The 25406-nt window shown below is 35.9% G+C and overlaps 4 protein-coding genes across 5 annotated transcripts; 2 read left to right on the forward strand and 2 right to left on the reverse strand.

The window, feature by feature from the left end:
* The first annotated feature begins 1360 nt into the window (after nucleotides 1–1360).
* On the forward strand, nucleotides 1361–4873 carry LOC111471025 (L-galactose dehydrogenase). 2 transcript variants are annotated; one of them, XM_023116705.1, is made up of 5 exons: nucleotides 1361–1664; nucleotides 2120–2348; nucleotides 2545–2844; nucleotides 3205–3333; nucleotides 4542–4873. In XM_023116705.1, exons 1-5 carry the CDS (start codon nucleotides 1483–1485, stop codon nucleotides 4671–4673), a joined length of 972 nt encoding a protein of 323 aa, XP_022972473.1. In that variant the 5' UTR covers nucleotides 1361–1482; the 3' UTR covers nucleotides 4674–4873. The 2 variants fall into 2 exon arrangements, with proteins under 2 accessions (XP_022972473.1, XP_022972474.1); XM_023116706.1 differs by lacking the exons at nucleotides 3205–3333; nucleotides 4542–4873 and adding an exon at nucleotides 2916–3191.
* Nucleotides 4874–6086: 1213 nt separating this feature from the next.
* LOC111470989 (hemK methyltransferase family member 2-like) lies at nucleotides 6087–9799 on the reverse strand. Its single transcript, XM_023116658.1, has 3 exons — nucleotides 9489–9799; nucleotides 7778–8570; nucleotides 6087–6361 (listed from the first exon to the last, which is right to left on the reverse strand). The coding sequence occupies exon 2, from the start codon at nucleotides 8559–8561 to the stop codon at nucleotides 7791–7793; it is 771 nt and encodes a 256-aa protein (XP_022972426.1). The 5' UTR covers nucleotides 8562–8570; nucleotides 9489–9799; the 3' UTR covers nucleotides 6087–6361; nucleotides 7778–7790.
* A 1123-nt stretch (nucleotides 9800–10922) lies between these two features.
* Nucleotides 10923–18977, reverse strand: LOC111470988 (probable protein S-acyltransferase 23). The gene is made up of 14 exons (XM_023116656.1): nucleotides 18760–18977; nucleotides 17819–18098; nucleotides 17332–17472; nucleotides 16628–16740; nucleotides 15740–15819; nucleotides 14920–15083; nucleotides 14673–14811; nucleotides 14504–14603; nucleotides 14035–14092; nucleotides 13831–13908; nucleotides 13616–13714; nucleotides 13306–13384; nucleotides 13064–13212; nucleotides 10923–11461 (listed from the first exon to the last, which is right to left on the reverse strand). The coding sequence occupies exons 2-14, from the start codon at nucleotides 18050–18052 to the stop codon at nucleotides 11276–11278; spliced, it is 1620 nt and encodes a 539-aa protein (XP_022972424.1). The 5' UTR covers nucleotides 18053–18098; nucleotides 18760–18977; the 3' UTR covers nucleotides 10923–11275.
* Nucleotides 18978–20848: 1871 nt separating this feature from the next.
* On the forward strand, nucleotides 20849–24093 carry LOC111471045 (soluble inorganic pyrophosphatase 6, chloroplastic-like). The gene is made up of 6 exons (XM_023116733.1): nucleotides 20849–21215; nucleotides 21818–21978; nucleotides 22801–22901; nucleotides 23017–23198; nucleotides 23279–23377; nucleotides 23835–24093. The coding sequence occupies exons 1-6, from the start codon at nucleotides 20949–20951 to the stop codon at nucleotides 23925–23927; spliced, it is 903 nt and encodes a 300-aa protein (XP_022972501.1). The 5' UTR covers nucleotides 20849–20948; the 3' UTR covers nucleotides 23928–24093.
* Nucleotides 24094–25406: the final 1313 nt, after the last annotated feature.

Genomic DNA, 25406 nt, shown 5'->3' on the forward strand with positions numbered 1-25406 from the left:
GTTCGAAAAATACCCCTAACCATAAAAAAATTATTTATAATCAGAGAAACTACATATTTATAAATGATTCTAAATTGTCCTGAATTATGCATTAATTAGATTCCAGTTGACATTTAAATAGTCGATTCTAGCTATCATTCTATATTAGTTCATTTGTTCATTTAAAAATGATTCTAAATGGTCCGTGACGTCAAACAGAAGTTGGCATTAGGTGTCACAATCGCACCTACGAATACGTTAGCCAACTAAAAGTTGGGTTGCCATTAGTATTGTTGATGTATACTCAAGCCTTTGACCTCGTTCTTAAGATAACATTTTAGAAAATGAGGACCGAGCAAATTTTTGAAAGCAGTGTTAAAAGCTAACAAGCAAGTAAGGAACAACTACGATTTATTTTGATGGTGTACAACTTGGGCAGGAAGAATTGACGACGAGTCACATCCCCTATAATACAAGAATGAGCATGCGACTACAGACAACATGACCTAGACAAACATGTCAAGCATGAAGTTTTTTTTTTTTTTTTTTTTAATGCTTCCTTAGATCATTTGTTGCTTTTATTGTTGTGTCCATCAATCTGATTGCCCGATAAACAAATAATTTAAGTGTTGCATCGTGATTTAGATATCATTCAATGTCATCGGTATTTATTGGTAGCTAATTACTCAAGTTGCATGTTGTCGATCGATTGTACAACTTGATCAACTGAGGGAGATCGAGAACTTTATGGATATTAAGTTAAAAAATATTAACCAAAATTTATATTTATGGTGTGGATAACTCTTTTTAAATTAGACATATCAGTCAGACAACACAAAATATCTAAATTTATTTAATTTTTATATACAAATATATTAGCTAAATTAATAAAAATATCTTTAAAATTTTAACCATACCTTTTAAAACTTTCGGAAAAAAGTTAAAAATTTTATAGGTATCTTTTAACCATAATAGTGAGAGTATTTTTGAAACAAAATATTAACAATTTTTATTCAAAATTGACGTAAATATATTTTTTAGATTTTTTTTTAAAAATAATTGAGAGTATTATTAATACTTTTGGAAAGTTTATGTTTTTTTAGATAAAAATACAAAATTTACCGATATTTTTATTAATTTAGTAAAAAAAATATATTTTAAAAAAAAAAAAGACTAAAATTTGGTCAAGATGATTTGACTGCAAATACAAGAATTTACCAGGGGTATAAATGGTAAAATTAAATATGCGTTTTGAAAAATAGAAAAAAAAAAAGAAAAAGAATAATAATTAATTCAAAAAATTAAAATTCGATTTAATAAATGTCTAAAATGCCCTTTTGAAAAACGAATTTGTTTAATTGTCCTAGCGGCTACGGCAGTTCCTCATCTGCAACCCGGTCCCTCAACTTGGCGTTTTTCTTCCAAAATCAGAATCCCCTTTGTCACTTCCTTTCCCGGGAAGATCGTACTCTGTTCCAAATTCTGAGAGCTTCATCGGAATCAATGGCGGCTTCTTATCCCAAGCTCCAGCTTCGGAAGCTGGGAAACACTGGCCTCAAAACCAGCAGTGTCGGCTTTGGTGCCTCGCCTCTCGGCAGCGTCTTCGGCCTTGTTTCTGAGGAGGATGCCGTCGCCTCCGTTCGTGAAGCCTTCCGTCTTGGCATCAACTTCTTCGACACCTCTCCGTATGGAATTCGTAACTGTTATTTTCTTATGCGCTTAGTGAGTGAGAGAGGCTTTCTTATGAAATTGACGAGTTTCTACATCAAACAATAGAGCTAGAGTTTGAGAATTGTTCAATGCTTGGTCTTGCATGTTCATTTATTTGGACTTGACTTTGTGCATGCTTGATTTTCGTTGAAATTTGTTGGCTCGATTTGGCTCTAGGAAGTTCTGTGTTGCTTTTTTGTTGAGATTTGTTTAGGTAAATGTAAGTCGCAACAAAGATTTGAAATATTGCTACGCGTATCCAGGTTTGATGTCTGATTTGATGTTATTGAAAGTTTAGGTATTAATCATTCCATTTTTTATATGTTTAGTTCACTGGTAAGGATATGTAAGGGCTAGTTTGGTTGTCTTCTATATGATTTCTGGCTCTAGCACTGAATTTGGGTATGCCTCTTCTACGACATGCGTGAAGGTACTATGGAGGGACCTTATCAGAAAAAATGCTTGGTAAGGGACTGAAAGCTCTAGATGTTCCAAGGAGTGAATATATAGTGTCAACGAAGTGCGGGAGATATGCCGAGGGTTTTGATTTCAGTGCTGAGAGGGTGACGAGGAGCATTGATGAGAGTTTGGCTAGGCTACAACTAGATTATGTTGATATACTGCATTGCCATGATATCGAATTTGGATCTCTTGATCAGGTTTGTTACTTTTCTTAAGAACTCATTGACCATTGAATTTTAGTTATTAACATGGTCATGTGACCTTGCATGTACAGAATTTTAGTTTTATAGGTTGTACAACTTTGTCCTTGAGTTCTAAAAAGCTATGAACATGGTTATTGGCATTATAATATCAAGTAAAAAGTGAATCTTCATCCGATTAAATTTATTTCAGGTTGTGAATGAAACGATTCCTGCACTTCAGAAGCTGAAGGAAGCTGGGAAGACTCGTTTCATTGGTATTACGGGACTTCCATTGGAAATTTTTACGTATGTGCTTGATCGAGTGCCACCTGGCTCCATTGATGTGATTCTTTCATATTGTCACTACAGTATTAACGATTCAACATTGTTAGATTTGCTACCTTACTTAAAGAGTAAGGAGATTGGAATAATCAGTGCGTCTCCTCTAGCAATGGGACTTCTAACTGATTATGGTCCCCCAGAATGGCACCCAGCTTCACCAGAATTGAAGGTACAGTTTCTCACCCCCCCTTTCTTTCATTAGCTCCCTAGTTGAATTGTGAAACTTAAAAGCTTATGCAGGGAAAGCGCTTTCAGTTGACTGATGTCACGCAAAGAAAACACATTTGTTTGGGGGAGTACATTTCTCGTTCTTTACTCTTATGGCGTTTAGGTCCCATCGTGGAAATTTTATTGTCTAGGTGTTGATTATAGTATGCAGTAATGACTAGTTCATTCAACCATACAAACTAACCCAAAACCATTTGTTCTAGTGCTGTGATTTTATCTTTTATTTTTTCGAACTGTGTTTTGTTTGAGCTTTGGCTTTACATTGGATTCTGATATTGTTCTCTTATTTAAATGGATTCAGTCTGCATGCCAAGCTGCAGCTGCTCATTGTAAAAAGAAAGGAAAACATATTTCAAAGTTAGCCCTCCAATACAGTCTGTCAAACAAAGATATTTCAACGGTTCTGGTTGGCATGAACTCTGTCAGACAGGTATCTTTCAATAATCACATTTATAGTATTCTTTGTCGATATTTCTTTCAATATATTACGAGTTCAATCTCTCCTTTTTTTGAATATCGTGATGCGCCCCTGTGCCATGGTGTGTATATATACTCATTCTGTATCCATTAGTTGGTAATTTCCTGGTCCATGCTTGTACATGCCTACTTCGATGTTGAAAAAACTTGCTTCGACACCAGTGAGGAGGAAGTCCTTGTTTTCCAATATTGTTTATCTTTCATGGATAAAAAAAGTCAACCAGATTAATTTTTTATTCGACGAAAATATACCGATACAAGCAGACCACACAAGGTGGAGGGATAGGCAAAAAGAGAACTTTTGTATGGAAGGAATTGGGACAGCAGAGAGCAAGTTAAATAAACTTCTTTTTGATGGATAGGTAGTTCCTAAAAGGTCATTAGACTTTTTGAATTTACCTTTGGATTTATGAACTGTTTCCTTCTTTTTGGTTGGAAATAAAAATTTAATTAGAAAGAATAATTTTAGAGGGATCATCCCACACCATGACGTAAAAGGAGATCGATGACAGTCCGCATCCACTCTTATTGGCTTCGATCAAGATTATAGCAGAATTGCAAAAATGGTTAGCAAGAGAGGACCGAGGAGGAAAAATGTTGGAGTTTCGTGTTGCTAGTTTGAATACTAATATTACGAGAAGCTAGTTTTTCGAAGTATAATTTTCATCCTATATTGCTACCTAGAATGTTAAAATCCTATGAGTTGACCAAATTGTCGAGGATTATTGGGAGTAGTGAGTCCCACATTGGTTAATTTTGTGGAGGACCATGAGTTTATAAGTGAGGAATATTATCTCCATTGGTATGAGGCCTTTTGGGAAAATCCAAAGTAAAGTCTCATGAGAGCGTATGCTCAAAGTGGACAATATCATACCATTGTAGATAGTCGTGATTCCTAACACAAATATTACGAAGTTTGACGGTTATCTTGTGAGATTAGTTGAGGTGCACATAAATTGGTCTAAATGCTCGTGAATATTTATTCTCATACAATGTTCGTGTCCAAACTAGCTCTTGATTGGGCTCCCTTGGATTTAAGCCCTAAAAATCAATCTCGATGAGCTGAATATAGTGTTTGTTCATATTTTCTTCGTGACCATGCAAACTTCTTCAAAGATTGCATCATAGAATCTTAACCAAGTTATAAAAATTTTGAAACAGGTGGAGGAAAACGTAGCTGCGGCTGAAGAACTTGCCACCTTTGGGAGGGATGAGGAAACTCTATCTGAGGTTGAAGCTATTCTTCACCCTGTCAAGAATCAGACATGGCCAAGTGGAATCCAACAGAGCTGACATTTTAGCCGCTACTGCTGGTATGTCTAATGTCTTTTTAATGTTGAATGTTGAATAAAAATGAAAGAACATGCGAACAACTATCATGTATAACATGTTATGGATGTAGGTTATCGATGCTCCATCTTTTAAATGTTCTATCAACATGTTCTTATGAATGTATATCAACTGCTATCTTTAACCCGATTCCCATTCTCTTCTGTAGCATTTTAGATAAGACTGTAGTCGTTTTACGACTGGAATGCAGTTGTCCTTTGATCCCATCTCTCCCGAATTGGAGTTTTGTTTTATGTTTTAACTGAATAAATGATTTTTATGAACTAATTCTCGGCCTCGGGATCATGCTATCACGTGATATGAAATGGAAATCACTGCGAAGTAAGATTCAAATTATCATGTTGATCGAATATCTCGAGACAAGAACACTTGTTTGAAATTCGAATCATTCTACAAACAAGATCGATCATGTCTAGCCTGAATAATTCTTGTTTATTAAATATCTCAAGGTAGAAACACTTGTTTGAGATTCAAATTACTCCACAATCAAGATTGATTATGTTGAGTTTGAATAATGGTACATGCAATATAAATTACAATTGTAAAAAAATTAATCAGGGCTAAAGAAAACACAAATGCTTCTTTTACTATATTTTTAAAGTTCACCTACCAATACAACATTGATTTTATATGACTTTAAAATAGCTTCAAAATCAAATTATTAAAAGACATTTCGGTAACATTCTTATTTTGACTATAATTAACCATGAGGGAAATGTAATTTAACCATGATCTTTATGATCATAATTAACCAAAATATAATAACTCTATATTATCATAAATTGTAATCCACTCTAATAACGAAACTTCATTCTTCTTTCTCTTTTGAAATATTTTATTTTTTATAATTTTAGCTGATATCAATCATTCAATATACTTCAATCAATCATACGAAATAACATACTTTAAGCTATTTCATACCGATAAGAGGAACCTTTACTTATAAGATTCTCTTTTTCAATCTTGTAACTAGATTAAAAATTCTAGAGTTTTTGCTCTCGACAAAGAGTAGCGTAAATCTTTATTCATGGAAACTATTGAATTTGTTTATGAGTATCTTTATTCGTGGAAATTATTAAATTTGTTCTTTACTCATAAAAATAATGGTCTAACAAGAGTTTGAAAGTTAGTCTGAGTTTGACTAAATCACGGTAAAATTAATGTCAATTTCTCTATCCATCTCTAATTTTATTTCATTTTCCCTAAGATAAACTTTTAGAAACTAAATTACAACTTCCTCGAAATTAAATTTGTAATTTAATTTAAAAACTAAAAAAAGAAAAAGAAATACGTAGCAGGAAAAATGGATGAGAACTAGTTTGAGTTGAGATTGTCACAAATGGCATATCAAGGACATTTAATGCAACTGCAACAACCCAATTCATAGATCTTCAGTAATATATTGTCCATGAAATTATCATTTCCTATGAACAAAGAGCTTTGAAGATTCAAGCTCAGCAAGTGATAGTTTGTGTAATGACTTCTATGGCAGGTCTCTAAGCAGCTATAGGGCCAAAACAAAGGTATTTCAGTATAAAAAAATAAACAGTATGAACCTGTGGCATGCACAAAAATGGAAGGTTGGACTTGTTGCTTGTAACAATGGAGGCTGTGTGGCCGAGTCTCGAGTCCTGCAACAGCGACACAACCAAGAAGATGGCTACTGAAATTAGTCTATACGCCATACAATCTTCAATCTACCGAGTTAAAACTAAAACTAATACTATACACACGGAATGCATGAGTCTAGTGGTTTTAACTTCAAAACTTCGGAAGTATCAGTGGATCGATCAAGTCTTGCATGCATGAAACAAAAGGAAGTTGTGAAAGTTAAGAACGAGAATGATCCCATTTGATAACTATTTGACTTTTTCTTTCTCTACATTTTCTTACTATAATAGAAAAAACAAAAATAAGTTTTTTAAAGCTAGAAAACTACTTTTAGCTTTAAAAACTTGACTTGGTTTTTCTAAGACATGGTTAAAAGTAGATGATAAAACAAAAAAAAAAAATTATTGGTCAAAGTAGGATGCATAACCTAGACAAGGTGGCTAAATGTCACAATCCAAAGAGCGGTTGTTCCCCTAAGTAAGTCGTCGAAGACGATGACTAGTTTAAGTGGGGGAGAATATCACAGCCTAACAGTGGTTGTGCCCCAAGTAAGTCATCGAGGACGATGACTAGTTTAAGTGGGGGAGAATATCCCAACCTATCAGCGGTTGTGCCCCAAGTAAGTCATCGAGGACGATGACTAGTTTAAGTGAGGGAGAATATCACAACCTAACGGTGGTTGTGCCCCAAGTCATCGAGGACAATGACTAGTTTAAGTGGAGGAGAATGTCACAACCTAACAGTGGTTGTGCCCCAAGTAAGTCATTGAGGACGATGACTAATTTAAGTGGAGGAGAATGTCATAACCTAACAGTGGTTGTGCCCCAAGTAAGTCATCGAGGACGATGACTAGTTTAAGTGGGGGAGAATGTCACAACCTAACAGCGGTTGTGCCCCAAGTTATCGAGGACGATGACTAGTTTAAGTGGAGGAGAATGTCACAACCTAACAGTGGTTGTGCCCCAAGTAAGTCATTGAGGACAATGACTAGTTTAAGTGGAGGAGAATGTCACAACCTAACAGTGGTTGTGCCCCAAGTAAGTCATCGAGGACGATGACTAGTTTAAATGGGGGAGAGAATGCACAACCTAATAGTTGTTGTGCCCCATAAGTCATCGAGAACGATGACTAGTTTAAGTGGAGGAAAATGTCACAACCTAACCGCAGTTGTGCCCCAAGTAAGTCATCGAGGACAATGACTAGTTTAAGTGAGGGAGAATGTCACAACCTAACTATTTCACTAGGAAGACGGTAGATTGTGACCCTCACGTTACGACAAGAGAAACAGCGACCCTCGCATGCTTATTGCTTTCACTAAAATGAGACATTCAGTAACAGCTACTCGATCGAGTGTAAAAAGGACAACATGAAAGCTCAAAAGACTAAAATCAAAACAATGGGTCAAAAAGATGAGAAATGCAGGTCTCGAAACGTACTCTGATAACTCATTCATCTGTTAGTGTTGCTGTTGTTTCTCCAAAAAGAGAGCCGAGGAAATTGTGAAATTAGAGACTCCACAACTCTTGCAGGGCCTGTTTTATGTGTTGATTCTTTTCCATCAACCTGAAGATCAGCATCCTTCCAAAACTTTATCACATGAAGACTCTCTTCTTCAGTTGATCTCTGCACAACGATTCTACTAGCATAGCCCTTTTCTCTCATTTGAAGGCATATCTGAGAGGGATTATTTGCTGTAAGGGTAACCATATACAACCAGCCTTTGTCAGACAAAAGAACATCGGCAACAAGCAATATCCTATCAATGACACTGCGGCCGTTCTCCCCTCCTGCCCAAGCCGAGGCGATTCCATCACGACCCACTTCGTCCTCTGGCGTCGGAACATAGGGCGGATTCACAACCAACACATCAACTGATCCAGCCAGACGCTTCTCCAAACCAGATGCAATGTCAGTGGATACCAACTCGGCATGAACCCCATGTGCTTCAAGAGTCTCCTGGGTGACTCTAATGGCATGAGGATTGATGTCTGTAGCAATATAGTGAGCCCCAGAAGCTTCCTTTCCCAGCATAAGAGCAAGAGATGTTATAACATAGCCACTACCACAGCCAACTTCTAAGCACAATGTTGGATGATGATTTAACAAGTTAACTCTCTCAGCTAAAAGTGCATCAACCAAAGCAAACGAATCATCACAGGGTTCATAAACCTCACGATGAGAACTCACTAGGTGGATTTGTGCAGTTCTGAAAGAGGACATGTGCTGGACCTGTCATGAAAATATGAATAATAAGAGATGAGCGATTGTCAAAATATATGTGTGTGTTCATAAGAAACAATTGTATCCAAAAGAAAAGGCCACCAAAAAAAGTGAATGGCAGGAAGTGAAACCAAATCCAAGCAAGGGAGATAGCTGAGTGCACTCTCTAATACCACTTGTTGTGTCGTAATGCCACAACCTTCGATGCTTTGATACCAATTATTGTACTCTAAATGCCACAACCAAAATGTTAAGGTACCCAATTGTTGTCGTGGAAGCGGAAGCGGAAGCAAGATCGATTGTACTCACACACCCACAAACAGAAATTAAACAAAAAGACAAAGATTTACGTGATTCGAAGAGAAAAACTTCTCCTACACCTACGAATGGTAGTCAATCACTATAACCAAAGTGTTTACCAGTACATCTCTAAGAGTAGAGTGGGGGAATGAACAATCTTTTATATAAGAACCATTACAATTTTTATATTGAGAAAACCGATCACAACTTCCGAATGTACGAATCTCAATAGTTCTTTCTCAGATGGTTCCCGGACAATCTCCGAGCAATTCCCGGAAATTTATGGTATAATAACGTGTTCCTACAGGTCAATATCAGAACCGTCACTTCAATCAGCAATTGAACACCGATTTCTCATTTTCAAAAGAACACAAGAAAAAGACAGATAAAGTAAGTCGAGAAGTAAAATGGAAGCAAAATCGATTCAATTTTCTCGGAAACCATCCAGAAAATCGAACTACTCGATTTGGATTCCAGCACATGAGCAAAAAGCAACAAACAGATAAATTTTATACGAACACATTTCAAACAAATTATTGGAGTTCAGCGAGCGATTAAGCACAAAATCAATCAGACTGGAAAAGGAGCAGTTGAAATCAAAAGAAAGATAGAGAATGGATACAATACCAGGAAAGGAGAACGGAGGCGCGAGGAAACGGGAAATAAACTGGAAGGCTGAAGATAGGGATTAATGGTGGGGGACAGAAAGTGAACAGTGGGATTGAGGAAGATTGAATGCTGGACCCTCAACGAGAAGTTGCAGAAGAATGCAGTGAGTCATACGGCGGAGGTAAAAGAGGAGCGGTGAGGCAGTGAAGTTGCAGCACCGACGAGTGGACGCGGCGGCGGGAAAAAGGATGCCGGCGGGGAGTTGGTGGAGATAGGAAGAAGGAAAATGTGTGCGCGGCTGGGGAAACGGAGGGGAAAGCAAAATGGGGTTTAGGTTTTTACAATTATTTTATTTAACGTTAAATTACAATTTTATTACTTAAAAAAAGAATATTGAAACAAATTTTAAAAATTATCCTTTTTTTATTTTTTTTTATTTTGCGTCCCATAAATTTAAAAAAAAAAATCATTTTTTAAAATGTAAATTGATTTCTTAACATCAATCAAATTCATTAATTAAATTTATAATTTAAAACTTTTTAAAATCTATAAATAAATAAATAAATTAGAGTTCTCGGGATTCAAGCGTTACAAGCTTTAAATAATGAGTAATTATAAAGGTAAGTTTTTTTAATATAATTTTACTAAAAATGAAATGTCGAGGCTAAATTATTTATGATACACCGACTATGATATTAGTTTTAATTGTGTCATAATGACTTAGAGACAATTTTTGTATTAATCAACTGAATAGTGCTCAAATTGGTAGTTTTGCATCTCCAATTTGATTCAAATATGTCAACACAATTATTTTATCGTCAAAACAACGTAATTGTTAAGTTGCAAACGAAATAGTGATAGAACACAACTTTTGAGAAAAAGAATAGAAGGACCAGAACCTATAACTTCTTGCTTGAGGGCATATGACTTATCTCACTGATTGATGCTGAAATTGTTGGATACACAAGTTATTAGGCCGGTATAACAAATATCTGATTCTCTCCCAACGAACATGATTCTGTAGATAACATATTATACCTTTAGTGTAGAAAATATTTTTTTTAATAAGAGAATCTTATCGATGATTGAAATTTACAAAAGGAATGCAGTATTCATGAAGTTTACAAAAGGCATACGATATAACTTAGTAAACAACATTGTCGAAGAGTTTTTGCATCGACCCAAGCCCACCGCTTGCAAATGCTGTCCTCTTCGTACTTTTCATTTCGAGCTTTCCCTCATCATTTTTAAAACGTGTCTATTCAAAAGAGATTTCCACACCCTTACAAAAAATATTTTGTTCTCCCCAACCGACATGAGATCTCATGGTTTTGTTTAAGAATATGTCAACATAAAACAGGAAAAGGTAGGGAGAACTCTCAAGCCAAGCTAAAGAAAGTAACATAAAAAGCTTCAAAATCAGCACATAGAACAGGAGAGCTTACACCAAAATAGAGAAACAAGCAGCTAAGATCTTCAATCCTCAGGTGTGAAAATTAGAGTTTCCAAGTTACATCAGAACTATAGCAAATGAATTTTACAGTCAGTTGTAGCATTCATTATTTGGTAATGCAACTAATAACATTATCTATCTGTGACCTTTCATTTCTATCCTATTTCCTGGCTTACAATATCGGTTAGACAGCACGGACACTCTAATTCGTTCGTAGATTAAGAACCATTAGGACAACAACAGTTCGATATCGGGCAACGACGTTGACCAATACTCAGCTCTAAAGGGTTTTGAGATGCCAAGAGTCCAGGAATATGACTAATTTACATAAACCTGTGCAATCGCAATCAATCTAACTGGCAGCACGCTGTAGTGGAGGCCAAGCGATCTCGTCGTCTATATAGCCATGAATGAGGAAATCAGAGCAATTCTTTCGACATCCATGGTTATATGGATTCCGAAATTTCCCATCTGGACCACGAAGATATCCATAGCGAATGGCATTTGACACTTCGTTAGTGGTGATATTTCGTGCTATCTGCATCAATGAAGATCGTTCATCATTCTATCAACAATAATATACTAGTTCGGAAACGAGGTATTCCCATGATTATGTTAGGTTATATAATACCTTTCAATCTTTAAGAACACTCAGAAAACACACAAAACACATAATATGGATAAACCCACACTGTTCTATTGAGAGTTCTAACTTAGAGACCCTAAAAATAGGCTACAAACCAGACTACGAACAAATAAACTATGATAACACAGTTGACCACAAGCAACTAAAAAAAGATCTCATAAGCGCTAATTGCCAACAATTCAAGGTTACTGCACAGTAACACAGTAAATGAAATAAAGGGGCTTTAAAGAACATGGCCAAGAAGAAATTAAGGAGCTAAGCTGAAACCAAACTATACCCAAAGCCAGGTCGAAACCATCAGGAGCGTGACAGGCGGCAAGATCTGACACAAAAAGTGGAATGGATCTTGAAGTGTGGAGGAAGATCAACCTTATAGGCATTAGGATCAAAGCGTTCCAGAGAATAGGAAAAGGGCTAACTTGCTTTGGAAAAAGTTCGCCGTGAACTCCGGTAGGCAGCCGTGAGTTCCTTAGAACCATGACTAGGTCTCCAACTACAGAAGACTTGGGGCAGCGGTGTAAATAATCAGCCTAACCTCCAAATGGTCGTGAACCTCTTTGTGAAGTTCGGCAATACGTTCACCAATCTCCTTGGCTTCCTGATGCACATTCAAAGAAGATGGTACTGTAGCCAGGTCCTAGGTAAAACTAGGAAGTTTAGTATTACCAAACTCTTCGAGATGGTAGTGCACATCTCAAATGGTGACATTCCTGTTGATTGATTCCTCATATATAAGCAAACTCCGCTTGAGGAAGAGCAAGGTCTAATTGGCGCGGCTTATCCCCACAAAGGAAACAAATCTTTGCCAAGAGTTCGCTTAGTTATTTTGGTTTTGTCTATCGATTTGAGGATGACTTGAGGAACTGGGTAACGAATGCTTTCTACTAAGTGCATTAGCCACTTTGTTAGTTTTTTTCGAACCTTGTGTTTAATTAGGAAATCAAACTTTTGAATAAATATGATCCATTTAGAAAGCATCCTTCTTATAGCCTTTTTTTGTGTGAAGAAATTCATGAAAATAGTGATCTGTTAAGAGTATAAGCTCCTTTCATAACAAGTAAGGATCCCATTGTTTATGGGCTCTAACTAGGGAATAATGTTCTTGCTAGTCGGTGCTCCATTTTTGCCTAGAATTTAAGTTTTTCACTGAAATATTCTATGGAGTGATTAGCTTGAGACAATATTTCACTGAAATATTCTATGAAGGACATTAGCCTAAAAAGCCTAAAATGATGAAGTTCACTGACGGGTTTTTTGGTGACAGGTTGAGAAACTAGTCTACAGGTTCCTCCAAATTCAATCCAGTAGGTTGAGATCGACCAAATGTGTAATGTTATTAAGAACGTTAAGAGTAAGAAGTTATCGTTGTCCAATCCTATCATGAAAACCAGAGGTTCAATATGTCCTCAGATGTATATGGTTCCAGAAGATGCGACTAAAAATACTATATCTTGTTATGGAAAATTGAGCTACAGTGTTGGTTTTGACAATTACCTGAGATGCCTGAGCCACGGTCAAAGTTGTGGCAGCCAAAAATATGATACCGTCCAGAAAAAGAAATATAACGACTCCGGGATAATGAACTACCACATGAAGAAACCAAGTTTCTCTGGTTTGCAATGCTGAAGGCACTTCATAGATTCCTGCAATAGAAGAGAAAGCTCATACCAATTTCAAAAGAAGAAAAGTGATGTCTTAAACAAACTTGTATCATTCACTTGTCTCAAATGACATACTTTTTATGGCAATACAGCCAGCAAGGAGTGATGTCAAAGTTCCCAAACAGACGAAGACCAAAAAATCCCGTTTATTCCGCTGCAAAGTATCATAAAAAATTAAGGGAATAAAGTTGTCAGATCATCAGAGTGACATGAAGCTATATAGTCGAAATGCGTCTCTTAGATCATCTATTTATATGCAATAACTGCAATAGTTCACACAGAATTATCCCTTAATCCATCTAGTTGTCTATGTAATTTCAAGAATAAGATCCACAAATGAATAACACATCCAAGATCAAAATTAAAAACAAGCAGATCTTCCCACCTTCCCCACACAATTAGATATCCACGGGCAGTGATGGTCAAACTGTTCCACACATCGATTACAAGTAGGACAGTGCTTCGAACGAACGGGTCTAATTATCTGAAAGAAACGTGATAGTGTCAACTTAGATCACCAGAGAAAATACGTTCATTAATATACCACAAAATTATGTCCCTTTAAAGATCATTTTTTATCAAAGGGTTTCTGAAATAAACCTTGCAAGTGGGGCATAGTTGAGACCAATTCCCCATCCATACTGAAGAATTGTTGAGATCAATGCTCAACAAAGGATCCTGAAAAAATGCAAGAAATTCAATTATGTAATAAAATATAATAGTAAACTACAAGTAATAAACGAATGAACAGGTTTTCCATTAAAAATCAAAACACTGAAATTCCTCAAACAGAGACTCATATACCTCTGTATTGGCAGGATTGCCCAACTCCTCGGGTCTTTTTATGTAGCCTGGATCCTTGCTGCACATAATAGTAAAAACTACCATTATTTTTTTTTTTTAAATGAGGAACAATTCCATTATTCAAGATTCAAGATTACAAAAAAGAAGGATACAGTATTGTATCCTCACTAGGAACCAAGGATATTACAAATCGATATCATTGCTGTTGATCCAAAAATCGTTATGGCAGTTGGCATGGTAACATATAAAGGGAACCTACTTGTAGGCTCTTGCCATCATTATGATGTTCATAAGTCTTGTAATTGCAATCAATTTCTATAAGCTTTTGGATTGAACATGATTTATAACTGAGTCATTTGGGGGAGAAATTATAAGAATCACTCATATAAATAATAAGGCGTCAAGAGAACTGATCAAACAAGTTACAAAGATAGAGAATGAGCATGTGCCAGGTAGGTTAGGGAATTACCTACTACACGTATAAAACATTATCATAGCAATAAATGCCAAACAGAGGGCCGCCCATGCCCAAAGTCCAACAACAGCAGTAACCTTCGCAAGATTAGAGCCTACAGTCAATAATAAGTCAGACATATTCTCCAAGTAAAATAGACATTTTCAATGAGAAGATAACTTGCCTCCAAGAACTGAGTTGATGAAGAGGATCACGAGAATGATGATGATACATAGTAAAATAGGGGCATAACCAAAATTTTTAATCTTCCTAGTACAAAATTTTGCTCCAAAGTGGCTGTGATGTGTCCGTTGTGCTTTAGACTATAAAGATCAGAACACCCAATATCATATCAGCTTGGAAATGATCTAAACAAGTCAATAAAACCTTCATTATTAAAAAGCAAGCCACATTTTTGTTCGGAAACATACGAGGAAATTAGCAATTTGCCGATGACCTTTATCAGATGCAAGCTGGAAAGGAGTATAACCGGCATTGTCTTTGATCAACAATTCTTGCTTTGTTCCGGCATGCACAAGAACAGTACATGCCTCCACATTTCCACTTAATGCAGCCCAATGCACAGGGGTACAACCTAATTACAAAGCATAGAAGAACTTGTGAAACCTAAGGCAGAATAAGTAGATGAATCAAGATATAGACAATTAACTATTTAAATAATTAGCGTGTCCCCTGCCATAAACTGAACAACCTGGTGGGGTGATTAGATTATCGCTACAAGTGCAATAAGTAATTGTTATCCTGTGCAAAACCAACCACTTAGAGACCTTAGTTTTCTTTCTCAAACAATTTAACTCATTTCAAGCCCTTATTCAAGAACTGAAGATAATAGTTTGCTTCAAAACAAAGCTTAAGAAAATTGTATCACATCTTTGAAGCTGTCATACTGAAAGATATGACTGGCAAATTTACCATTATGAAGAAATCAATTTAAAAAAAAGTGTACATGGGGGAAGCCCTAAAAATGAAGTACAGAGCATATGGTGACACGGAAAAATACACACGATGGCTTTTATTCCCCTTTTTTTGGATGTGTCAACGTTGGATATACGAAAAGATAGCCAAAACTATCACAGGACTTTCCAGAGCTTAAAATTTGAAAGGGCATTTTTCTTCTCTATCTAACCCAGGAAGATGATCACACTCGAAACGACACTAGTAAAAACTTAAAAAAAAATAGAAATCAGAGAATAACACTGGTCTCAATTCAGAAATGCATGTGTAGTATACCTTCTTTATCTTGTCTTCCTTGGCTTGCATCTCTGAATAAAAGAAGTCTAATTGTATCTGCAAATCCTTTGTATGCAGCCCTGATTGAAACCATGAGATGAACTTTCGTTCTGAAGCGTCTAGATATATTTTAAATGAAGAGACCGAAAAACAAAAGAAACCATATAATATTGATAAAGAGAAGACATTTGTACGCCCACCCTCTACCTTTGGTTCATCAATCAGTATAGGTGAACAAGAGAATAAATAACTTTTTACACAATTTGAATGGCCAGAAAATAAAGTCCAATATTGAATGTGAAACAATCAATCATTTGAAACAGTCGAGAGTTTGACATCTTAATACAACCAAGTCAACAATCCCTTATAGGAGAGATAATTCAATAAATATTAATATTTGAGAGCTCGAGAAACCACATACGATGTTGACCTTATAAAAAATCCTTTCTGACTTCATTATAAAGATAAATCTTCCTCAGTTCAGTTTCCAGAGGTTTGCATTGAATTATATCCCTTACTAACAAATGATGAACTTTATAGGCCTAGATTAATCTTTGCCAGATCAAAATTGACCAAAACTCAGTAGGAGATTGAAAATATGCTAAATAGAAATATTATAATACAGTAGGTGGATATACCAAGCTTTCCATTTAGAGATGTATGCATGTATGCATCGTAACACAGTTGCTACAATTACCAAGTATACCTTCAGATAAGATTTATTTCAACCATCCCAGTTTTGAATACTACAGATGTCAGCAGCTAAGATAAACCAAAAAAGAAGTGGGAAAGGGATGTTATCGATCTCTACACTTAATTGTCTTGGTTCAAATGCTTAAAACGATATACAGAGTATTTATTGTATATATCCAAAGGCTTAGGGCATACCAATGAAGAGGACTCCTCCCTTCATTATCTGGAACGTCAAAGTCAGCGTGGAATTTGGCAACAATGTGATTCAAGAATGCAGTCTGTCCATATTGAGCAGCAACATGAACTGCCTGCATTTCATGCCGAAATGCACAAATTTGGGTCAAACGGAGCGCAGAAAATTTATGAATAATAATGATGAATAAAAATAAAATCAATTGAACAGTACATGACGATGAATGAAGTGAACAGCCCATCATGAGGATGAATGAAGGCAACAGTCTATAAACAGAATGGGTTTTTAATACGATAAATCAAAATAAACTAAGATGCTGAAAATGGACAATACTATCGTTCGGTGAGTGTATATTATGAGAAACCAAACGTTCATCGCTTAATATCATGGCAACCATAAATTTTCTTTGCAAATGCATTCTGAATACTATTCTACAGTTTTAAATACGAAATTCACAATATATCAGAGATCCCCTCATTAGTAATATCATTAATTCATACTCCACTAGATTTGAGACTGGAAATCCTCTACATTAAAATTTAAAATATAATATCACGAACAAAAATACATGAGCTCATCTCTATGTAAAAAGCATCTGAGGTTCACAATTAACCACAACTTTCAGAAGAAATATCATATATGTGAAAACTGACCTCGTATTGTCAATATCTAACCAAATCAAAAGTTGCTAAATATTCAAAGTTACCCGATACCCATTTATATCAGCTGCCTCCACTCGAGCTCCATTCAATAGGAGTACGTCCGCAGCCATAATTGAACCTCGAACTGCTGCCCAGTGAAGTGCTGTCTGCTGCAATTTGTCACAGGAATTGACATCCGCTCCATGCTGATCAAATCAATCATCAAAAACTTTGGTAGGGAACTGACATAAACCTCAAAAGACCATCAATTTAAACTTCTTGAGCAACATAAAAAATGCCCTAATGCTATGAAATTCATCAATACAAAAATCCAACACATGCACTTCCTCCACATCCAATAAATTTTATTCTTCTTCCTCTATCTGGAACGACACATAAATCAAGCTACGCCAGCTTTACGTTACATAAAACAAGTCAACTGACTAAACTCAAAACATGCAATATAACAGGGACGATCAATCTACATCCAACAATCTAGACAACCAGAGTATCATTAAAATCAAGTAGGCAAAAAGAGTCATAAAAAAAAACCTCAATGATGTACTGGACGATATCAGGGAAGTTGTTTAAAGCAGCCCATTGCAAAGCATAGTACCCATTGGAATCAGGAACCAAAACAGAAGCTCCATGCTCTTCAACGAAACTCCTCACTTTCTGGAAGTCGCCATAAGCAGAAGCAGAATAAACGTCTACAATGGCAACTTCAGGGTTTGTCTGAGATTTCGAGTTGGGTGATGCTACAACCTCAATCTCAGACGAAGCCATGCGAGGAAAAACTTGAGAAGAGACCAGGGAGATAGCTGATTGCACTCTAGAGTACCAAGGAAAATAGCTAAGAGTGAAATTTTGTGTACAAAAATATAAACGACAAAACAAAACCTTCTCTGCACGGTATCGATGCAAAGATGGAGAAAAATTAATAACCAACAGAGTACAATTATCATGGGTCTCATTCAACCATAGAAACTATCAGTTTGGGCAGAACATAACAGAACGATTCCACTGTTTGATAGGAAAAAAAAGGACAATAAAGAATCGAACAATCATATTGATATAAGAACAATTAAAAAAATTCTTGAAAACGCCAATCATATAGTTTTGCAAACGGTTCCCAAGTAATCATTCCAAAAATTCCCAGAAGAGATTTAGTAGTCTTCGGTGAAATAAGCGCATATTCCTAAAAGTTCCATCAAAACCATCACTAACCTATTTCACTTTAATCAGATCAAACTAGTCAATAAGAGCAAGTCACAACAAAATACTCCTCAATTCGATTTGAGACGAACCCGTCAACACAAACAAACAACTCAATTCGACAGCCACATAAATTTGACGCACCAGTTTCATTTCGAATTCTGGATACTCGAAACAAATTACCATAATTCAGCGAAGTTCCCAAAAATCAATCATAAGGGAAAGCAAACAAATGCAGTCAAACAAACAAAAAAAAGATAGAGAAATGAATTCAATACCAGGGAAAGAACGGGGGGGTCGAGACAACTACTGCGAGGAGATGGAGAAAATTAGAGAAGTTCCATGGAATCTTCGAAGGCGGGCGTGAAGTGAAGACTGAAGAAGCAGGATCGACGAGAATTAAGCAGTGGGATTTGACGGAATGTTTCTGAAAGAGATTGAAAAAAATGATACACACCAAAAAACTCTCCTTTTCTTTTCATTCTTACCAAATAGGTCCATGAACCTAGTTTTGCAATTTTTTTTGTATGTATATATATATTGGTTAGGGTTTGTAAAAGAAGATATAAGAGATACTTACTTGCGACGGAGAAATTTGAAAATGAACGTTGAGTGCTATAGAGAAGCGTTGAACGCCCTAAATATAAACGGATAGTAGTTGATCTGACACAAAGGTTAAGTCTTGGAGAGGTTTGTAAGTGCTAAATATGAATGGAACGAGAGATCGTAGCAGAACCTAAAAGAAGTTAGGGGTCGTGAGAACTCGATCGTGTTAGGATGTGCTTGTTGGAGTTTGAGAATAGAGGATCATACCACGAGTATCATGCATGATGTAGTTGTGTTATGAATGTGATATATATGTGTTAGCTTGTATATGAGAAGCATGATCCTTAGTGATACGTGCATGTGGTAAGTTGGTTGGTTAGGGTTTGAAAAAATGATATAAGAGGTACTTACACGGGATCGAGAGATTTGAAAATGAACGTCGAGTGCTATAGAGAAGCGTTGAATGCCCTAAGTATAAATGGGTAGTGGTCGATCTAACACAAAAGTTAAATTTTTGAGAGATTGGTAAGTGTTGAACAAGAATGGAATGAGAGATCACACGAAACCGGAATATATGTTAATGGGTCAAGAGAGTTACGAGAGGTCGTGAGGACTTGGTCGTGTTTGGACGAGCTTGTTAGAGTTTGAGATTAGAGGTGGTTGAGTATACCACGAGCATCATGCACAATGTAACTGTATGTATTAACGTGATATATATGTTTAGCTTGTATACGAGAAGCATGATCTTTGTGATATGTGCACGGAATGCATTACTAACCCACCGCTAGATTTTGTCAATGATGACGACACAATGAGCTTTACTTTTATGCAGTTTAATTAGTTTTAGAGTATTGTTACTCGATCATTTTGTATTTACTTTGTTTATATATTCAAATTCTCACCTCACATATTAAACGAACAAACTCGAATATTTGATATTTTAAGTAATGTATTTTAGGGTTTCGTTAGATTAGTTGTAGTTTTGTTGACAAAAAAAAAAAATTAAAAAATATATTTAAAATTTTCAATAATACATTTAATAAGAAATCCGCCTAAAGAAAAGTTTGATACTAAATGAAAAGAAAATAACTACAAGGAGAGTGAAATTAAGATTATCTTGTTGATCGAATATCTCAACACAAAAACATTTTATTGAGATTCGAATCACTCTACGAGCAAGATTGATCATGTCGAACTTGATTCTACAACTTAAACTAAATAGAATTGCAAATAAACTTAGTCATTGACTAAAGTAAAACACAAATGCTCATTTTTCCATATTTTCCCGGTCTACTTACAAATAGAACATACATCATTTTATATAGTCTAAAAATGAAAACTCTCAACCTTCTCGGGCTTTATGACCATAATTAATCACTATGTAAATAATCTTTAAAATACATTAAAGAAACTGTAGCTCTAAATTACTCCAAATTATGATCTACCCAAAATTTATAACAATGAAACTTCATTCTTCTTTAATATGATATGAATCGAAATATCTTTTGATAATTTAAACAACATTTTTTTCACATTTTTACAATATTCTTAAATTTTAAAAAAATTATAAGATATAATTTTAAAATTTAAAAAATTCATTATTAATTTTTTTAGTATGAATATTATTAAAAGTTTTTAAAATTAAAAAGTGGTTTGAGAATATTTTTAATATTTTAGCTAAAAAAAATTATTTTATGATTTAATTTTTAATTTTAATTAATTTATTTTTGAGAAGGTATAAATGTAATTTGACGAATCAAGCGGCCACATACATTCTCTCTCTCTCTCTCTCTCTCTCCTCCAGTCTATGGTGTCCATTTGTTTTGTGGTTCTCTCTCAAAATTCCCTATAAAAGCCTCACTTCACTCTGCTCCAGAGGCCTCTCCCTAATCCTGCAGATTTTCCTCTCTCTATCTGAGCTATGGCCGCCGCAAGAGTCTTAGCCAATGCCACCACCACCACCACCACCGCCGCCGCTGCCTCCTGTTTTCTCTCCAAGACCTCTTTTCTCCCCAAGCATACCCTCCCATTCAACTCCAATTTCATTTCTCTCTCCAGAACATTCCCTTCCTCCAGAAAATCATTCTCCTGCAAAGCTTTGTACATCCCTGAGGTTAAGACTAAGGAGCAAGGCCAGCCTGAAACCCTCGACTATCGCGTCTTCTTCACTGATCAGTCCGGCAAAAAGGTGCGCTCCCTGTTTTTTTTTTTGTTTTTTTTAATGTTCTTTTTCCGTTTCTGTATCGGCATGTTACTCGATGGATTTGAATCTCTATTTGTCGTTTTGAGAATTGTTTGTGTTTTGGTAATGAATTTGATGAATTGTTTGGGTTGTAAGGCGAATGGTTTTGATTGCAATTACGAATTGGATTGCCATTTCGAATTTTGGTTTGGATGGATCTTTAGAATTTCATGAACTATGATTGATTGCGAGGATGCAGATCTTGGATTACGGACCCTGTTTTTTTGTGTGTGTTGGTATATATCCCATATGCAAGCGGACACCTTATACGAGTAGGCATTCGTGATTTGGGATTGATTTTTTTCTTTGGAACTCTATAAGTGTCAGATATTAATCATGTTAGCGTTCTGTGTGGGTTGCATTATGTTTGTGGAACCTTTTTTTTTTGTTTTCCAACTCTTACAAAATTGAAAATTTGTTCGTTTGAACACTTTTTTCATGGCTTATAAGTTATTGTATTCTACGTTCTCATATGAACTAACAAGAATGCTGCACTCTTTTACATTTTATTTCATCATGTCATAAAGGAAGTGCCATTTATGGTGTAGGTCTCCCCTTGGCATGATATACCACTGCATTTGGGGGATGGTGTTTTCAACTTCATTGTTGAAATTCCTAAAGAAACCAGTGCAAAAATGGAGGTTGCAACAGACGAGCTGTTCACTCCTATAAAGCAAGATACCAAAAAGGGAAAGCTTCGATACTACCCGTAAGAAACGATGTGTTTGTTGCTTAGCTTTGCTACATATTATTGCTGGGCCTCTATGGGGTACTGAAGTTTGTTAGACTTAGGCATGATATAATAAGTTAGCTGTTGGCCAAGTGCCTACTCGTATAAATGGATGGTTGTGGTAAGCATAACCCAGTGGCTGTATCCTGTTTTTCTCATTGATAATGCTAGTGTTTGTCCATCATAGTGTAGCAACATTTTTCATTTCGTTCTGTAATACTTATTTTTTTTAGAGAACATCGTGTAAAAGATTTTTCTACTTCAGTTCCAGTTGTCAAAATATCCATTTCAGCCTCCACTTATAGATTTTTGAAAAGAATTTGAATCTAGGAGGGTGGACTATCTTAATGTAATAGCCCAAGCCCACCGCTAGTGGAATTGTCCTCTTTAGGCTTTCCCGTTCAGGTTTCCCTCAAGGTTTTTAAAACGCGTCTGCTAAGGAGAGATTTCCATATACTTAAAAGGGTGTTTCGATGTTTCGTTCTCCTCCCCAACCGATGTGGGATCTCACACTTAAGTAGTTGTAACCATATATACTATCTTTCCACCTCTTGTTTCTTGAATGTTTATATCCGTATATAAATAAAAATTGCATATCATGTGGAACGAAGGAATTTGAATCTTTGACCTCTTTGAAGAAGCAAAGATGCCTCAATGGTCAAGCTATGCTCATGTTGGCTCATGCATAGTTTTTATGTGTCGTTTTTTTTAAATAATTAGTTTGAGACTCTTGCATATGACACTTGATTTTCAAATACCGTCTCTTTTAATACTTAACCACTTGATTGCTATGTCTCACAGTTACAATATCAACTGGAATTACGGATTACTTCCACAAACATGGGAAGATCCATCCTTAGCTAACTCTGAAGTTGAAGGTGCATTTGGAGACAATGATCCCGGTATGCACCACAGGCTGTTTTCCTTGAACTTTCTTTTTAGCTTTTGTAACTTCCTTAACCCAAATGAATAGAATGTCGCAAATTATAAACCCTACGATTTTGTTTTATTTTGTAGTCGATGTTGTTGAAATTGGTGAAAGTGATCGAAAGATAGGTGAGATTCTGAAAGTGAAACCACTGGCTGCTTTAGCCATGATTGATGAAGGGGAACTTGACTGGAAAATAGTTGCAATTTCACTAGATGATCCTAAAGCTTCACTAGTGAACGATATAGATGACGTCGAGAAACATTTCCCGGTACTCGTCATCTTTACCAGAATATGTATGTACTAATGGAGTGAAAGATTTTACCTACCTAATCCAAGAGTTACCTGCAGGGAACTTTAACTGCTATAAGGGACTGGTTTAGAGACTACAAGATCCCTGATGGAAAACCTGCTAACAAGTTTGGTCTGGGAAACAAGCCTGCAAACAAGGTAAGTAAACAAACTCCATCCCTAAATCTCAATTCTTTGAGCCTTTCGCAATTTTTTGTTTATTGCTCAAAGGGATCATATTTTCAATTCACCAATACAGCATAAGAGCTTGCCTGTGAATACAAGATGGTTGCTGTAGTGTAACATACCTGATATATATATATATATATATATATATACACATACATACATACATACATATATATTACAATTGGGGTGTTGGGAATCCCACGTGACCCATCTTTCCATACTTCCTTTTCTTTTTACTAGCAGCAGTAAATTCTTATTGCGTTCACTTTATTTAAGCAATCTTTGGATCTAGCTTTTTTCTGCCCAAATTTGATCTCCCCTAGCTGTCCCCAACCCCGAGTGAATTAAAAAAATTGACATTGTAACTAATTTTGTTTGATTTATATATTCTTTTAGCTTAAGTTGTAACATGGCATACTTGGTGCAGGATTATGCCCTTAAAGTTATTGAAGAGACCAACAAATCTTGGGCCAATCTCGTTAAGAGATCAATTCCTTCTGGTGAGCTATCTCTTGTATAGAGTTCATTGATTGTAGGAAGCTGCAGGTTCTATTTATGTTAGTGCTCATAGTGAAAGCGGATTTGTGAAGTCTGGCTTTCTGATTTATATGTTTATAAATGACATGGAACCCATTTTCCCATGGTTGAGACAGAATAATATATGCCCAGTTGGTGATTTTGTTTTTGTATCGGACTCACGGTAATTATATTGATGATAAAGTAAGAGAATTTAGTTCCCCACCTTAACATTAGAAAAAAGGATTATCGAGAGATTTTGACAAATTTTAAAGACACTTCAAAATGAGAGAGAGATTGTTGTTACTGTTAAAATACAATAAAGCATCATCAATGAAACCGCTTAACCCACTGCCAGTAGAAATTGTGAGAACCAGACATTAGGCGGTGTGTCAGCGCTAGTCTCCAAGGAGTGGATTGTGAGATCTCCCATTAGTTGGAGAGGAGAACTAAGCCTTCCTTAAAATAAGAGTGGAAACCTCACTTTGAGAGGAAGTGTCAGTGCTAGCCTCCAAGGAGTGGATTGTGAGATCTCCCATTAGTTGGGGAGGAGAACTAAACCTTCCTTAAAATAAGAGTGGAAACCTCACTTTGAGAGGAAGCCTGAAAGGAAAAGCTTATAGAGGACAATATCTGTTAGTAGTAGGAGGTTTGGACAAGGAATCTACTATTCTCGAAAGGGTAAATTCTCACCACCGAGAACACGCTAATTTTAGTGGAACTCTTCATTTGTTTTGTTTTGTTTTGGGTTTGTTGGGCGAGAAGACAAGTCTAATGGGGAATGGATAGCATAGGGTTCTGTATGGTATCTGCTCTGCCCTTGAAAGGACCAATGATGTTGTCCACTTTATTGAAGCCATGTGATCATTCAGAATTGGGAATCTGATTGAACTCAAATAGAAATGCTTTGTCCCAGTGCCTCTGCTCTCCTCTGCTCATGGCTTGGTGTTATATCAGTGGCATCCAACTTTCATTGTGTTCTCAGATTTCATTTGATAATAAATTCATTTGTTTAAAAAAAATAACAAGATTGTTCAATATCGTTGTTTAATTTTCATTGACATTTCTTTATGTTCATGTTTCATCATCAGGTTTCCATTATGTCACAGATAAATTGAAGACTTATTTATTAATTTAATTTTTTAATATTTATAATTTCTTCTACATTTTTATAAAATTAAGATCTCTGCATTTTCGTCGATGTCAGCATTTAGAACCTTAGTTCGAACAAGACTTTAATTAAGTAAACTGATAGGGGATGTTTTTGGGAATAGTAAGGGTATAATGGTTATTAGAGAGGTGGTTTCGTTACAAATAGGAGTTAAGGCATCACGATGGTTCGATACTTTGAGATCCCGCATTGATTTGAGAGAGGAATGAGTGCAGTATGAAAGGGTGGATTGTGAGATGTTGGAGAGGGGAATGAAACATTTTTTATAAAAATATGGAAAATCTCTTGCCTTTTAAAAACCTTGAGGGAAAA

This window comes from Cucurbita maxima, unplaced genomic scaffold, assembly GCF_002738345.1.
Source record: "Cucurbita maxima cultivar Rimu unplaced genomic scaffold, Cmax_1.0 Cma_Scf00048, whole genome shotgun sequence".
Taxonomy (NCBI): Eukaryota; Viridiplantae; Streptophyta; class Magnoliopsida; order Cucurbitales; family Cucurbitaceae; genus Cucurbita; species Cucurbita maxima.

Bases quoted from the DNA above. Each gene is read 5' to 3' on its own strand.
- LOC111470988 (XM_023116656.1), bottom strand. From the start codon at position 18,052: ATGGCTTCGTCTGAGATTGAGGTTGTAGCATCACCCAACTCGAAATCT. The intron at 14,093-14,503 runs GTAATTCCCTAA...TATTATGTGCAG, and splicing joins ATGTTTTATACGTGTAGTAG to CAAGGATCCAGGCTACATAA. The intron at 13,715-13,830 runs GTTTATTTCAGA...CGTTTCTTTCAG, and splicing joins AACTATGCCCCACTTGCAAG to ATAATTAGACCCGTTCGTTC.
- LOC111471025 (XM_023116705.1), top strand. From the start codon at position 1,483: ATGGCGGCTTCTTATCCCAAGCTCCAGCTTCGGAAGCTGGGAAACACT. The intron at 1,665-2,119 runs GTATGGAATTCG...ACATGCGTGAAG, and splicing joins AACTTCTTCGACACCTCTCC to GTACTATGGAGGGACCTTAT. The intron at 2,349-2,544 runs GTTTGTTACTTT...AATTTATTTCAG, and splicing joins AATTTGGATCTCTTGATCAG to GTTGTGAATGAAACGATTCC.
- LOC111471045 (XM_023116733.1), top strand. From the start codon at position 20,949: ATGGCCGCCGCAAGAGTCTTAGCCAATGCCACCACCACCACCACCACC. The intron at 21,216-21,817 runs GTGCGCTCCCTG...TTTATGGTGTAG, and splicing joins CTGATCAGTCCGGCAAAAAG to GTCTCCCCTTGGCATGATAT. The intron at 22,902-23,016 runs GTATGCACCACA...TTTATTTTGTAG, and splicing joins ATTTGGAGACAATGATCCCG to TCGATGTTGTTGAAATTGGT.
- LOC111470989 (XM_023116658.1), bottom strand. From the start codon at position 8,561: ATGTCCTCTTTCAGAACTGCACAAATCCACCTAGTGAGTTCTCATCGT.